This window comes from Myotis brandtii, unplaced genomic scaffold, assembly GCF_000412655.1.
Source record: "Myotis brandtii unplaced genomic scaffold, ASM41265v1 scaffold276, whole genome shotgun sequence".
Classification (NCBI taxonomy): Eukaryota; Metazoa; Chordata; class Mammalia; order Chiroptera; family Vespertilionidae; genus Myotis; species Myotis brandtii.
The window spans coordinates 1,280,701-1,295,679 of record NW_005360509.1 but is presented as its reverse complement, the minus strand read 5'-3'; the positions used below and the strand labels follow the sequence as shown (position 1 = coordinate 1,295,679).

The 14,979-nt window shown below is 40.6% G+C and overlaps 1 protein-coding gene across 1 annotated transcript in view; it reads right to left on the bottom strand.

Annotated features, from left to right (window-relative positions):
• The window catches only part of LOC102254888 (chromosome unknown open reading frame, human C18orf42), a 34,245-nt gene extending 19,807 nt beyond the window's left edge, over positions 1–14,438 (bottom strand). The window contains exons 1-2 of the mRNA XM_005868735.2: positions 12,486–14,438; positions 11,608–12,390 (exon numbers count right to left, since the gene is read on the bottom strand). Of these exons, the coding sequence (XP_005868797.1) occupies positions 11,608–11,623 (16 nt within the window). The 5' untranslated portion in view covers positions 11,624–12,390; positions 12,486–14,438. The remainder of the gene's footprint in view (positions 1–11,607; positions 12,391–12,485) is intronic.
• Positions 14,439–14,979: the final 541 nt, after the last annotated feature.

The following is a 14,979-nucleotide window of genomic DNA, read 5'->3' as shown; positions in this document are numbered from 1 at the left end:
AGAATTTGTGACTGCCTCATTAATAGAATATGGTAAAGGGGGCATGACATGACTTCCAAGGTTAGGCATACAGAGTCCACTGGCATTTTCTCCCTTAGGACAGTCATCTCAGAACCCAGCCACCATACTGTAAGGAGACTCAAGCCACAAGAAGAGGCTATAGATAGGTGTTCCAACTGACAGCACCCAGTGGAGATCTTATCTAACAGCTAGAATCAACCATCAGTTATGAAAGTGAATGGGCCTTCAGATGATTTCAGCCCCCAGCATTCAAGTAATTCCCGCTGATGCCAAGTGGAACAGAGACCAGCTAACCTTGCCAAGCAGCCCCACCTCAAATTGAAGAATCATGACAAAATACAAGCCACTAAGTTTTGTGGTGGTTTGTTCTGTAGTAATAGATAATCAGAACAAGGTTAGTAGTGTTTTATCCTCATTTTATCCATGGGGAAACTGAGGCAAAGCGAAACTATGTAAATTGCCCAAGGTCACACAGCGTGGAAGCAGAATTGGAACCCAGCAGTCTAACTCCAGGGAGTGAGCCCTTGGACACTATGCTATACTCCATTTAATAAGCAAATGATAGAATTATTAGTCCTTGATTCACAGCCCTGCTTATTCCTTGTGATATTTCATAGCGCATCTCACCTAACTAAATTATTTAATATGTGTATATTTTATATAATTGGCATATCATTATATGTATTTTCCCCCAAGAAATCATGCTACCACCCAGCCGGCATGGCTCAGTGTTTGAGCATCGACCTATGAACCAGGAGGTTGTAGTTCGATTCCCATCAGGGCATATACCCGGTTTGTGGGCTTGATCCCCAGTGTGGGGTGTGCAGAAGGCTGCCTATCGATGATTCTCTCTCATCACTGATGTTTCTGTCTCTCTCCCTCTCCCTTCCTCTCTGAAATCAATAAAAAATATTTTTTTAAAGAAATCATGCTACCAAAGGCTAAAATGATTGATAACATTTTAGGGAAAACAAAACCTTACATCAGAAAAGAGTTTCTCTTAGCCTCTTCTATTTATACTTCCCAAGAATATAAGAAATTGAAATTTTACTGCTGGGAGAAGCAATTTCTAGGGAGGCTGACTCAATTCATTTATACCGTATCTATAAAACTCCCTCTGAGGAACATATTAAGACTACAAAGATCAATGTCCTGCCAATGGAAAAAGAGTTATGATGGGAGAAAATGAGGGTGCATCTAAATTACACACTTTCTGCTTTACAGTTTACAGCATAATTAGCTATTTTAAAGCAAGATAAGTGATTTGGCAAAAAGTCTTATTTAAACATTGAGTTATAATGCAAGAGAAATGTTTCCATTCACAACTGGTTAAAAATTATTTGATCACTACAATCCTGCAAATTGACATTATTATGTGCAAAATAAAGAGCTTAATAAACCATTCTAATTATTACTAATCATGATAATGCTCAGATCTTTTCCAAGGAGAGAACTTGCTTTTACTGACCATAACACTGTACATAATATATGTAAATTTTCTCAGGACTAAATGGACACAATTGCTGAAAGCCTTTTGTAGAATTAAACAAAAAAATTTAAATATCAAATTTGTGACATTGTAGGGGTTTTTTGTGTTTATTGTATTATATTTTATAGCTTTCCCAATGTCTTTATATATTTTGTTTTCTAAATCATTGATTCAAAAGAACAACATATTCCCCATGTCCAAAAAGAAGAACAGCCATCAGCGATATGAAAGCCCAACAGAGCAGCTGGCAACTCTACTGTGAGCCAAATCAGAAAGGAGGGGTTGACTTCTGTTATATTCTAGTTGGAATAAAATTACGTATTTTTTTTTGGAGGAGAAAACATAGTCAAGACAACTGGCAGGTGTTGTTTTCCTGGCCTTTGTACCTAATCGTGCTACACCCACTAAGGACTGAGGTCACACTGGTTTAGCACTAGTCCAGGTATGGTGCATAATGTTTGCCTAATGAATATTTAATTAACATAAACCAAGCTCTGCTATAGATACTGGAAATTCAGAGATAAGTTTCAAAGAATCTTCTTGAACTCTAGGAGTAGAGAACCATAGTGGGGTTGGTGATCACTGAATACTTGACCACACTGATGGTAGTAAGCAGCGACAGCAAGTGTTATGAGAGCATCTGTCCCACCTGGTTCTTTTCTGGTAGGATCCCCACCCCCACCACCATCTGCTGTGCGTGGTTAAAAACCCAGAAATAGAATTCCAGCCAGGAAAGGGGGGCTGGGAGATTAATTCTGCACTGAGATCTTTGCTCACCCACCCTCAGCACTCCTCCTGGCACGTGAAGACCAAAATCCAAGGAAGATGCTCTGAGCGCGTGCCCAGAGCTCTCCCCGTGCACTCATTCCACACCTGCTCTTCGCTCTCTGCCGGAGGTTTCCTGGCTGCCTAGCCAGATCTTCTCCCACAAACATTTTCTTTTTTAACTTTCAGACCCATACGAAGGTTGCAATAGTGCTGGGGACTCTGGTGTTGGAGATAATCCAGCCTGGCTAGCACAACCCCGGGAACCATCGCATCAGGAGGTCCAAGCTCTTGAGGGCCACCTGTCCTAATGCCCTGCCCTGTGGGAGAGGCAGTGCCCCTGAGGATTCCCTTTCAAGGGGACAGTGCCTACAGGGACCCTAATGTCTACATAACACTTGCAGGTGAGGTCCAGATCCATCTTGGAAACCTTGTCTGGCCTCATCAGCAAACTGACAGCAAAGAGCAGTAAGCAAAACTGCCCACTCAAATGAAGCATTGAGGGGCCTGACCACTGAGGCGTGAAAGAGCCTCAAAGAGCAGAAAGTGGTTGTCTCAGGTGGAGTGACCATGACATTGTGGAACAGAGCAGGCCCCACCGTGAGAACAATTCTTCAGAAAGGAAGAGAACCAGCCTTGTGTACAGGCCTCAGATGCTCTTCAGAGACAGAATACCAACATTTGCAGCAGTGCCTTTGATGGGGGGGGGGGGGGGGGTCTGTGCTGGGTACTGTGGGATGTTTAGCAGCATCCCTAGTTTCTAGCGACTAGATGTCAGTAACCAGGACCGGCTTCATGGGCATGCGCCTGGTGCAGTCATCCGTAGCCCCACAGTCAGAAGGACCCTGTGCTTGGTTTTTGGTTTTTTAGATTTTGGGGGATTTTCTGTTTTGTTTTGGTTTTGGTTTTGGTTTTTGCTCTGCTGTTGCCATCTTGAAATTCTTAATAATTGTATCTTTCAACTTGAGTTTTGTAAGTGAAGTTCAATGGGACAATGGAACATACACTGAAGATGCGTGCAGCATGCCATTTCTTGCGGCCCCAAGTACAAGGAAACAAGGATGCTACCTGCCTATTGGGCTTGCCCTTTGAAGTTAGATCAGTGGTTCTCAGCCCACATGCACAATCAACCACCTGGAGAGCTTTTAACAAACACTCATGCTTAGGGCACACCACTAGAGATTTTTATTTTACCAGCCTGGGTTGGACCCGGAGCAATGATATATTTTAGAAGCTTCCCAGGTGATTTTAATATGTAGCCAGCACTGAGAACCGCTGAGCTATGACACAGATACAAATGGAGTGAGGGGAGAAAGGGATCAAGAAGTTAAAAAAAATCTATGATCACATCAAAATCTTGACCTTTTTAATTATTTTATGCTAATTTCTGTTGCGTTCTCCCTTAGTATTTAATAAATGTCCACCTTCCCTATACTTAGAGAAACAGGAAAAGACACATCTACCTATGCTCCAGGCAATTCCTTAAAGAGAGCACAGCATTCCCTGTCCTGTCCTGGTGGCGGCCATGGTCATTAAAGGGAAATAATCAAGCTGAAGATAAACTTCAGGGGCCAGATTCAGGCCTAGATCAAATACATCTGCTCCCCTTAGAGAGTCTCCTTTCAGGTCTTTAATATGGTTCTGAGGGCATTTTATTGTCATTTAAAGGTAATAGAGATAATATTAAATTGATTGGGGTGACATTGGTTAATAAAATTATGTAGGTTTCAAGTGTACAATTCTATAATTGTACATGTACATCATCTGTACATTGCATTGTATGTTTATTATCCAAAGTCAAATCTCCTTCCATTACCATATATTTGACCCCCTTTACCTTTTATTACTTCCCCCCATTCCCTTTCCCTCAGATAATTACCATACCTCGCACGCAGTAGGTCTTCTACAAATGTAGCTCCTTTGCCTTTTCTTACATTTGTCTCCTCTGTCCAGTAAATCTCTGTAACTGAGAACTACAATAATAAACATCTAGGATGCTGAGGATGACTAGAAAATGACTGAGAAAGAGGCACGGAAGCCAATTAACTAATTCAAAATCACATAGCAAGTGAGGAAAACTTTTGATGAAAAACTCAACCCCTCTCCTAATCTCTAGTTAGTAACTATGTGGCTGTTTCTTTATCAAAAGAAAAAAGCTTTCTTCCTGAGAAGGTTCAAGTAGGACCAAAGATAATGTTCCAAGAATAGTATCTGAGGATGTGTGTGTGGCTATGACATAAGTCACAAAATTTGGGCTTATGTCTCCAAGAAAAAAAAAAAGGTATAGAGACTGTGAAACAATATCTCAAATCCCAAAATACAAATTTGCCTTAACTAAAAATTAAATATTAAAAACATAATGAATTATACCCTCACCAGAAAATCATTCAGCTTTTAAATTTAGACAAGATCAGAATTATTCAGATCAGCGAGATGCCCATCTGCTTTCAAGCATGCAGCTGCTAGCCTTTAAACAACAACTTTCCATGATTCATAACTTATTCATTGCAGGATGGACTCAGACATCTGCTCTATCATAAATTCAGCTTGCCACAGCATTTTGCTTTAAAGTTTAATAACCTCTACCTAGGTAACATACAAGGGTGGGCAAAAGTAGGTTTGTAGTTGTGAGGTAGCAAAGCAGAGTTTATTCTTATATTATTACTTATTAATTTTTGTATTATTTTTCATATGAACAACTATAAACTTACTTGTGCCCACCCCTGGAGTGAACCAGTAAGTCAGTCTTCTTCCACAGAAAGAATCAACTGTATAACTCCCCAAATGGATGGTCCAATCTTGAAATCATATATGCGCATATGTACATTAAAAACACATTATTGGTTGTTCCCTTTTAAAATAGTAACATCGGTAATAGCTACCATTTAGCCTACTGTGGACCAGATACTTCATCTTTATCTTCGTTACCACTCTAGAAAATAGATATTATGACCTTCCTTTCCTACATGAGCAAATCAGCTAGACTAGATGATTACCCAACTCCAATAAATGTAGATATGGCAAAGGCGAGCTGTTTGATCCCAGGCCTATCTGTCCCCAAACCCATGCTCCTACAGCAACCAAGTTTGCCTAATATTTGCATTGCTATGAAATAACTGAAATATTATTATCGGTTGTATAGAGGAGAGATTATACTTAGTCCAATGCCATTTATTCTCAACTCAAAAAATATCTTACATATGACACCTAGTTCATATAAATGCCTTAAGAATTATAAAGGACTGTGTAAATTTGTTGGATCTTTTTATTCTCCTGATAAACTTTCGGCAATCCTAACTGTCCATTCTTTCCCTCTCCATTACTAAGAGCAACAGCCTGGAGAAGATGAAGGATCCAGAAACTGTGAAAGGACTGAGCCCATTTCTGTATGGTTGAAAGAACCCCTTATATAGTCTAACTTGGAAGAAAAGGTATTAATACACAGATTTCCTCCAAATGAGATAAATTTTATCTTTTCTTTGTCTATAATTCTAGTTTGCAAATTGTTTGATTCTTGCTTTTATTTAAAAACTATGTTGTGTGTAGAAAATAAGTGGATCTAATGTCAAATCTTGGTTATAAAATTGTCAGGCATTCTGAGCTTTACTTTTATCATCTATAAAAATGAAAATTCACATTTAACTTCCTGCAAACCTCTGGTCACAACATTTTTGTCAACTGAAAAATACATAACCTTGTTTTTAACACTGGTCGGGGCCTGTGTAGAAGGCAACCAGTCAACATCGATGTTTCTCTCTGTCTTTCCCTCTATCTTCCACTCTCCCTAAATTTCAATGAAAAAATATCCTCAGGTGAGAATCAATAAGAAAATAAATAAATAAATAAATAAATAAATAAATAAATAAATAATAAACCAAAAGGAAAATCTACAATTTTTGCTAGAAGCTTCAGTACCCAACTTTTAGCAATCAGTAGACCAAGTAGACTGAATATGAGTTAGGATATAGAAGAAATGAACAACACTATCAGCCAACTGTATCAAAATGACATTTAAATAGCACTCAACTTTTTTAAAAAAAGAACAGAATACGTACTCTTTTTAGTGCACATGGAAGATTCACCAAGATAGACCATATTCTAAAAACAGTATTGAGGTTTCTCAAAAGATTAAAAATGGACCTGCCTTATGACCCAGCAATTCCACTTCTGGGATTTATCTGAAGGAACTCAAAACACTAATTCAAAAGATTATGTGTAGCCCTATGTTTATTGCAGCATTATTTACAATAGCCAAAATATGGAAGCAACTAAGTGCTCATCGAAAGACGAGCAGATAAAAAAGACAAACCTATGGTACATATATATGCAATGGAATATTACTCAGCCATAAAAAAGAATGAAATCTTTCCATTTGCAACAGCATGGATGAACCTAGAGGGCATTGTGATAAGTGAAATAAGTCAGACAGAGAAAGACAAATATCATATGGTCTCACTTATATGTGTAATCTAAAGAAGAAAATAAACAAAGCTAAAATAGACTCTTAGACACAGCCAGCAGACTGGTGATTGCCAGAGGGGATTAAAGACTTACTAGTATAAATGTAAGTCATGAAGCCATAAAAATCCTAGAAGAAATTATAGGCAGTAAAATCTCAGACATTATTATAGCAATTTTTTTTCAGACATATCTCATGAGGCAAGGGGAAAAAAACAAAAAATAAACAAATGGGACTACACCAAACTAAAAAGCTTTTTGCATAGCAAAGGAAATCATCAACAAAATGAAAAGACAACCCACTAAATGGAAGAACATATTTTCCAATGATACATCTGATCAGAGGTCAATTTCCAAAATTTATAAAGAACTTACACAACTCAAAACTAAATAAATAAATCACAATTAAATAATGGCCAAAGGATCTGAGTAGACACTTCTCTGAAGAGGACATACAGATGGCCAACAGTCATATAAAAATATGCTCAGCATCACTAATCATCGGAGAAATGCAAATTAAAACCTCATGCCTGTCAGGATAACTATCATCCATAAATCAACAAACAAGTGTTGGGAGGATGTGGAGAAAAGGGACCCCTCCTGCACTGTTGGTAGGAATGCAGACTGGTGCAGCCATTATGGAAAACAGTATGGGGTTTCTTCAATTAATTTTTTATTTTTAATGGAACTGCCTTTTGACCCTGTGATCCCACTTCTAGGAATATATCAGAAGAAACCTGAAACACTAATTCTAAAGAATATATGCACCCCTGTGTTCATTGTCGTGTTACAATGGCCAAGATTTGGAAGCAGCCCAAGTGCCCAGCAGTAGATGAGTAGCTAAAAAGGCTGTGGTACATTTACACAGTGGAATACCACTCAGCTGTAAAAAAGAAGGAAATCTAACCTTTTGCAACAGCATGGATGGTCCTGGAGAGTATTTTGCTAAATGAAGTAAGTGTTCAGATAAAGACAAATATCATATGACTTCACTTATATGTGGAATCTAATTAACAAAATAAGTTAACAAACAAAATAGAAACAGACTCATAGATACATAGAACAGACTGACAGCTATCAGAGGGGAGAGAGGTTGGGGCACTGGGTGAAAAGGTGAAGGGATTAAGACATAGGCAACAGTATGGTGATTGCCAGAAGGAAAGGGGGCTGGAGGAGGTAGAAGAGGGCAAAGGGGGAATAAATAGTGGTATCCATATGTTAAAATTCATAGAACTGTACACCAAAAGAGTCAACTTAACTGGATATAATTTTTAAATAATAAATTAATAAAAGTAAAAAATACCTTAGAGTTAAGACAATCTGCTATATAATTTACAGATTGATTTTTCAAGAATTGGTTTACATAAATAAATACCAGTAAAAGCTGCCCTAGCTAGTTTGGCTCGGTAGATAGAGCGTCAGTCTGCAGACCAAAGGGTTTCGGGTTGGATTCTGGTCAAGGGCACATACCTCAGTTGGGTTGTAGGCTCCTCCCCGGCCCCGGCCCTGGCCCTTGTCAGGGCACATGCAGGAGGCAACTTATAATAAATAAGATTTTCTTAAATATTTTGATAGTGCTCTCTAGAACTATTGTTTTAATCTTAGAAGTCAAGATACTGGCTGTCTAATTCCTTACAATTACACCATTTTTATTCCCCATGAATTCCCTACAAAACCAATGGCACAGAATGAGAAGTCCAGACATCTTATTCCAGAACTTTTTGTTTCTCTCAAATGGAAGTTTTTGTACAGCCACAGACTAACATGGGTCAATTTAGTGTTATGCACAGAGCCAAAATATTTTTCCATATTGGTTGTGTCATCTACTTTCCTTTAGCTATGTTGGTATGTTTCTAAATCTTCTCATATTGCTCCAGAAATAAAGATTTCACCTTCAGATTGGGGCTGAGGTGAGGAAGGTGGAGTAGAAAAGAGACTTAGAAAAAGAGACTTAGGAAAGGAAGTAGAAAAGAGACTTAGGAAAAGGGGTCTTTTTGCCTCAGACATGTGCCCCAGCTTAGTTTATTTAATCAGTATTTAGGAATATATCATACTTTTAGAGAAATTAATATATTTATACTTTATTCCTCACTTAACTCTTATTAGTTTTGTATCATTCCTTTACAGGAAAGAAGAAATGAGTGATAGGCTCCCAGTAATTGAATCCTTAAATGATTAGTATTCATGACCCTTCACCATTAAGGTTTTTACAAATTGGTGTGCACAAAATTAAAACCCTCTAAAATTACAAAATCTATGAATGATATAAGAAGGGGGAAAGTGTAGAACTGAATTGTCTGCCCTGTGCAAACTGAGAAACCACACAAAGATTCTGCCCAGCTTAAGCCCTGCAGTACAGTGTGTAAACTAACCTAAACAAGAGAATGTAAGAATATGTCATGTCACATGATAAGAGTGAATTCTAGCTAGAATTATATAAAGTCCTATTCCATTCCATCCTCATTCCATTGTGCTTCTGAGCTGAAATTTGCTCCATGGATCTCTGTCACTTTTTATTTTTGCCTTTAATGTAAGCAAAAAGGCAGCAGAACCATTCAAAGGATGAACAATCCGTGAGGCAAGACCAGAACTAGACCTATTCCACTTTGCTAAAATTCAAAAAGCTACACTGGGTTTTGAAGTGCACAGTATCCGTTGACTCAGTTTTATAAACAGCTCATTGTTAATTTACCGTTTTATTCAGCTTGGATTATCAAACACATTTCATGACTTTTGGAGTGATCACTACATATTCCCTTCCTTGGCATTAGGCTGGCTTGGAGAAAGAGGTGGGGGTATTTCCCTTGTCTAGTACAAAACAACTGGATCCCCAGATATTGAGGTGGTAATGCTGAAAAGCTGGCAGAGTTCAAAAACAATTCATTGTTCGGATTTTCTTTCAGAACAATATCACTAAATGAGTTAGAAGACATATGATCAGATGAGAAAATAAGTTGACATTTATATCACCCCTTTCCTAATGCCCCCAAATGCTTGTGATTTTTCAAGAGAAACTCAATAATGAAGTAATTACTCAAAAAAGTGTTTCACATATCTTATCCAGGTCAATTTATGCCATCTCTGACAGTTATGAATAACTTATACTTTCTCCATAGGGGGGAAAAAAACTAATACAAAACTTAAAGAAAAATGGAAAAGCAAAGCCCAATCCAAATAGTGGGCTACTTTTAAGCCAAATCAATCAACTCCAGAAATTTCCCACTGCTTATTACACAATCCTTCACCCACAATGCTTTTAGAAAATGCCAAGTTAGAATCATTCAATAACCCTAACTCTGGACAACACCAGCCCATCCCCCACCTTGGAAATGGAAGGATACTTCCCCTTGGCTACATCTGACCTTGAACCAAAAAGCAGCTATCCCTGGGTCTGGTGAGACATTTTTTTCAGGAAGATAGGCTTTGAGGTATAGGAATCTGAGGTCAGAAAATACCAGCTGAGGCTGGCAAAACTATCTGGAATCAGCCTCCCTGAGGGTAGTAAAATAGGGGTGATATTGTTTACTTCAGAGGGTAATATAAAGATCAAATGAGTTAAGGGCATGAAAGTGCTTTATGAAGTGTTAAATAATTTACATATGTATCAAAGAGCTGTTGTTTTCCAGCTTCACAGAACCTGGGTTGATTGAATGTCCTTCACTAAGCAGAACACTTTCTTCCCAGTGCACTGGGGGGGGGGGGGGGGGGGGGCGCTCATGGGCTTTTCTCTAAGTCATTTGTTCTTCTGAGTCACAGATGTGGTGAGTATCAAAACTGACAGAAACGCATCCCTGCCTTCCCAGCTAACATCCTAATTTGTGGGGGAGGGATTGCAACTTCCTCTGCTCAGTTTTCCTAAGGAATTTTTTGAAGCCCAGACTCAATTCTTCCCTTTTAAAAATACCTTTCCTCCCCAGATCTCTGAGGTCCATGGCCACAGCAAATGCAAACCAACCTTTCAGATTAAACTATGACACAGTTAAAGAGTTCCAGGCCCCTCTAATCTTTCCCCTACTCCCCCTTTTTCCCCAGCAATCTTTAATGAAGTGGAGGCTGGAATTTAAGAAGGTGGGGGTGGGGGGAGACTTTGTATCTACCCCTAGAGAGGCCTTCGTATGTTAATAAGGGCCAAGCTTTCCCTAACTCCTCCTGACCTCATCTGAAACACACATCCACGACTTCATACACACATGCACATGCTGGTAAGCCAGCCCAAAGCAGACAAATCTGACTTCCCCAACTTGTAGCCACAAATAGCAGCAAAGAGACCAAAGTCTTTCACCGCCAGCTTCCAAAAGACACTGCAACGGCCCGCGACGCCGCAATAGCAGCCTCTGTGCTGCAGCCTTCCGCTGGCCAGAGTTTCAGGGCTAATTCTTTACCGAGCATCGCTCTTCTGCCCTGCGCCCCACTCCCCTGTGCTTCACCCACTTCTCTCCTCGGGAGGTCAGGAGGAACCGGGTCACTTTGCACTTCTATGGAGAGGGAAGTTCAGTGAAGGAGATTCCCACCGAAGTAGCCCGAAGCCCACTACTCTTTGCCCCCGGTCTCCACCCTCCTGCCCACGCAGGCGCCTGTGGGGCGGACGAAGGTGCCAGTTCTCAAGGTGCCTGAGCTCGCATGGGATGTGCAGGAGCTAAGCAGGAAGAACAGCGACGGGACGATGGCTGGAGATAGTTAGAGGATAAATGGAGCAGGACTGGGGAGAGGGACGAAGACTCCGCACAGGGGCACTCTCTCGCCCCTCTCTCACAGACTGTAACTCCGAAACACGCAGATGGGCATTAAGGTAAAGGCCTTCCCTCCCTACTCTCTCCCTTCGCTTCCCCACTCCCCGCCTGGACACCTAGTGGAAAAGCAAGGTGCGGGTGTACCTGGAGCGAACACCATGATTTCCTCCAGCCGTTACGCCCCTAGGTAAAGAGAGAGACAGGAAGGCCAGGACTTGGAGGGGTCCGGTGCAGGGCGCGGACCGGCTGCGGGCCGGGGCGATCAGCACCTCGGACAGCTCCCCGTCGCGCGATCCCGGGCTGCAGCTCCAGCGGCTGCGGTGCGCTCAGCCTCCACAATGCACTGCTCCGCCAGCGGCCACAGCCGCGGCGGTAGGAGGAGACGGAATCCCTGCTCAGTTCATCCCTCATTCCTGTGCCAGCTCAGCATACGTAGCTGTTTAGAGAGCAAAGCACTCCTACAGCTTCTACGGGAGAAGGACCGAAGAGGAAGAGAGAAAAAGGTAATTGCCCGGCTTCCCGGCAGGGGTCAGCTAATTGCTTCTATTACCTGCTGTCACTAGTCCCGGTGGATATAGGACTGACATTTAGAATGGGTTTGTCCTTTCTTTTTCTTTCTTTGTTGTTTTTTTTAACGCAAAAGCTTTACTCTTGAGGCGGCTGACTGAGTTCTTCGAGTTGGGCTGGCTCTGAACAGAGGGGTGGGGCCGCCAAGTTAATCAGTCTTGGGCCCAGAGTCCCAGTCTTGTGCTACTATAAAAAGACAGCAGGAGGGAAGGACAGGGTGACCATGAAGGCATGAGAAGGGCGTCGCTATCAGGCCCTGCTCCCAGGCAGCCGATCTGGCTCTAAAAGCTCCTAGGCTTGGAGACCCTCAAGGTCATCACTTTAGAGAAAGCAGGGCCCCACAAGGAATTGGAAAGAGACCTCGTGAGGCTGGTCTCCACGGACAAACTCACACAATCTACGAAAGGATGAGTCAAGAGTCCCTTTCAAGTGTGGACAAGGAATTGGAAAGAGACCTCGTGAGGCTGGTCTCCTCCACGGACAAACTCACACATCCTACGAAAGCATGAGTCAAGAGTCCCTTTCAAGTGTGAAAACAGCCCTGAAACCCATCAAGAAGCATTACTGCTTCCCCTGCCTTTACCCAACTGAAAACTATGCCCCCCCGCCCCATGTATACACCCAGTTCTACTCTAAGATACTGGGACATAACACCGCACTCCATGCTTCTAATCCTTGCTCATTTTAAAGCACTATCTAGTTCCCCCAAGAAATGCCTGTAATATCGGCCAAGCTAGATATTACCCAGCTTGAAACAAGTCCATCTGGGTTATAACCTCAGTGCTAAAAGTGATACAGGATCCTCCAGCCTCAAAGCAGATGTCAGTTGCTTTGGGTTTAATCCTCTATCTTCGCAGTTGAATGGAGTTTTACAAGAACAAAGGGTGATCAGAGTCATCTCCAGTGTTTTATAGGGTTTCTTCACTTGTACTTCTCCCTGGAAAATAGAGCTATTCTGAAAATACAGTATTTCTTAATAATTTGATTGGTGGCCATGAGCTCAACACTCTTTTGGAAAATATAAAGCATTCAAATAGCCTTATTGGGACTGGTTTTGTTCCAAGCCATCTGATAGATTGAAATGGCAAATAGTTTTACAGCTCTTGAACCACAGTTTGCCTGGAGGCATATGAACAGCCTCAACATAACATAATCAGTACTGCTCTTAGCACCTGGCTCAACACAGGCTTGAACAGATGGGACCTGCCTCAGCAGCAACAAGATGCAAGTCAATTGATGGACAGATGAAGTGTGGGCATAACAAGATGCAGTCTGCTCATTTTCCCAAGTTATACCAAAAGCCAGGGACAAATGATGCTTATCACCATAAGTGTGAAACACTATTTGAAATAATCTTTGAATGAATGAAAGACCTCCTTCTTTTAACACACTCAATAGGGCTCTCCTTTACAATGTATTTTGTAATGAGCTTTATTTTCCTAATGTATAAACAATCACTCATGATTAAGCTCAAGAAAAAAGCAATAGAGTGTAGGGAAAGAAAAAATACTTGGAAACCAGTCACACTCAGGTATAACTTCTTCACCATGTACTAGTTGTATGTTCTTAGATAAATTACTTCCCTGTCTCACCTGCAATATAAGGATGAATGTATCTCCAAGGTTTGTTATTGCGATTAAATGTAATAATGGATTAATTAAGAGATACACAACCTTAATTAAACTCATTCCAGGAAATTACTGATACCCTGGGAATAGATGACACCCTATAAGAATATGGTAGAGCAATACTTTCAAACATTAATGTGCATGTGACTCCCACTGGAGATTTTGTTAAAATGCAGATTATGGTTCAGTAGAGCAGGGTGGGGCCTGAGATTCTGCATTTCTAACCAGTTCCCAGGTGATGTCCATGCTGCAGTTGCTGCTTGTTCACAGACTATATTTTGAGGAGCAAGGTATTAGATGTATCAGCATTTAAAAAGAAATAAATTACTTACATCTCCTTCAACCTCAGAGTGCATCTTTCTGTGATATTAGAAAGGAATCCAGATGGATTCCCATAGAATTCCAAGCTAGACAGAGGCCTAGATAATATTAGAAGGGAGGAAAAATATGCCTAAAAATGGTCCCAGAGCTCCTTTGATTAGCCTACTATGCAATAGAAGGTAATATGAACTAGTAAAACAAGTTCAACAGGTCAAGGACAGAAAAGAAAACTGTCTGTAAGGCCCATCCTCACTTCTTCTCTGACCTTCCATCATCACTTCCTCCCATCATCTCTTCATTTGCTCTACCCAACACACCACTGCTACTCAGCCAAAGGACAGTAACTTCTTAACTCAGCTTTTGCTTATTTATATTTTAGTAAGAACAATTAATTTTACTCCCAATAAAATCAAGGCACATTAATGATTTTTTAATTTACAGATATTATATCAGTAAATATTATATTCAACAATATTATCTCTTAATTTTTACTACTACTGGAGTCATTATCCTGTTGGTCTAGTAATGCTAGTAAATTGTTATATCTTAATGTAAATGATCAATTTAATAATAGAATGCTTCATAGGAAAATAAAAATTCCCTTTTATTCTACCATATAATCCAGATTCTTTGATATATCATTTATTCAGTCTTAGCCCACAATGGAGGCTTAAGTTCCCAATGTAGACTCACTGTCTCTGTTTAAACACCTTCACTCAAGGCAACTCACTCTCTATTCAAGCCATTGCATTTTGAGATAGCCATCTATCAGAGAGGCAGCCACGGTCGCTGCTGCTGCCGCCACCATCACCACCACCACCACCACCACCAACCTCATTCTAGCACCATCATTCCTAGGCAATGATGGAAATAGTGATAGAAAGCAAGATGGTAAACAAGTTGAACTAGGTGCCCCAACCTTCCTACTCTTGTGCTGAACTTATCAAACTAGGCATTCCTATCCCTACTGACACCTGAACAAGATGAAACTGGAAAACAC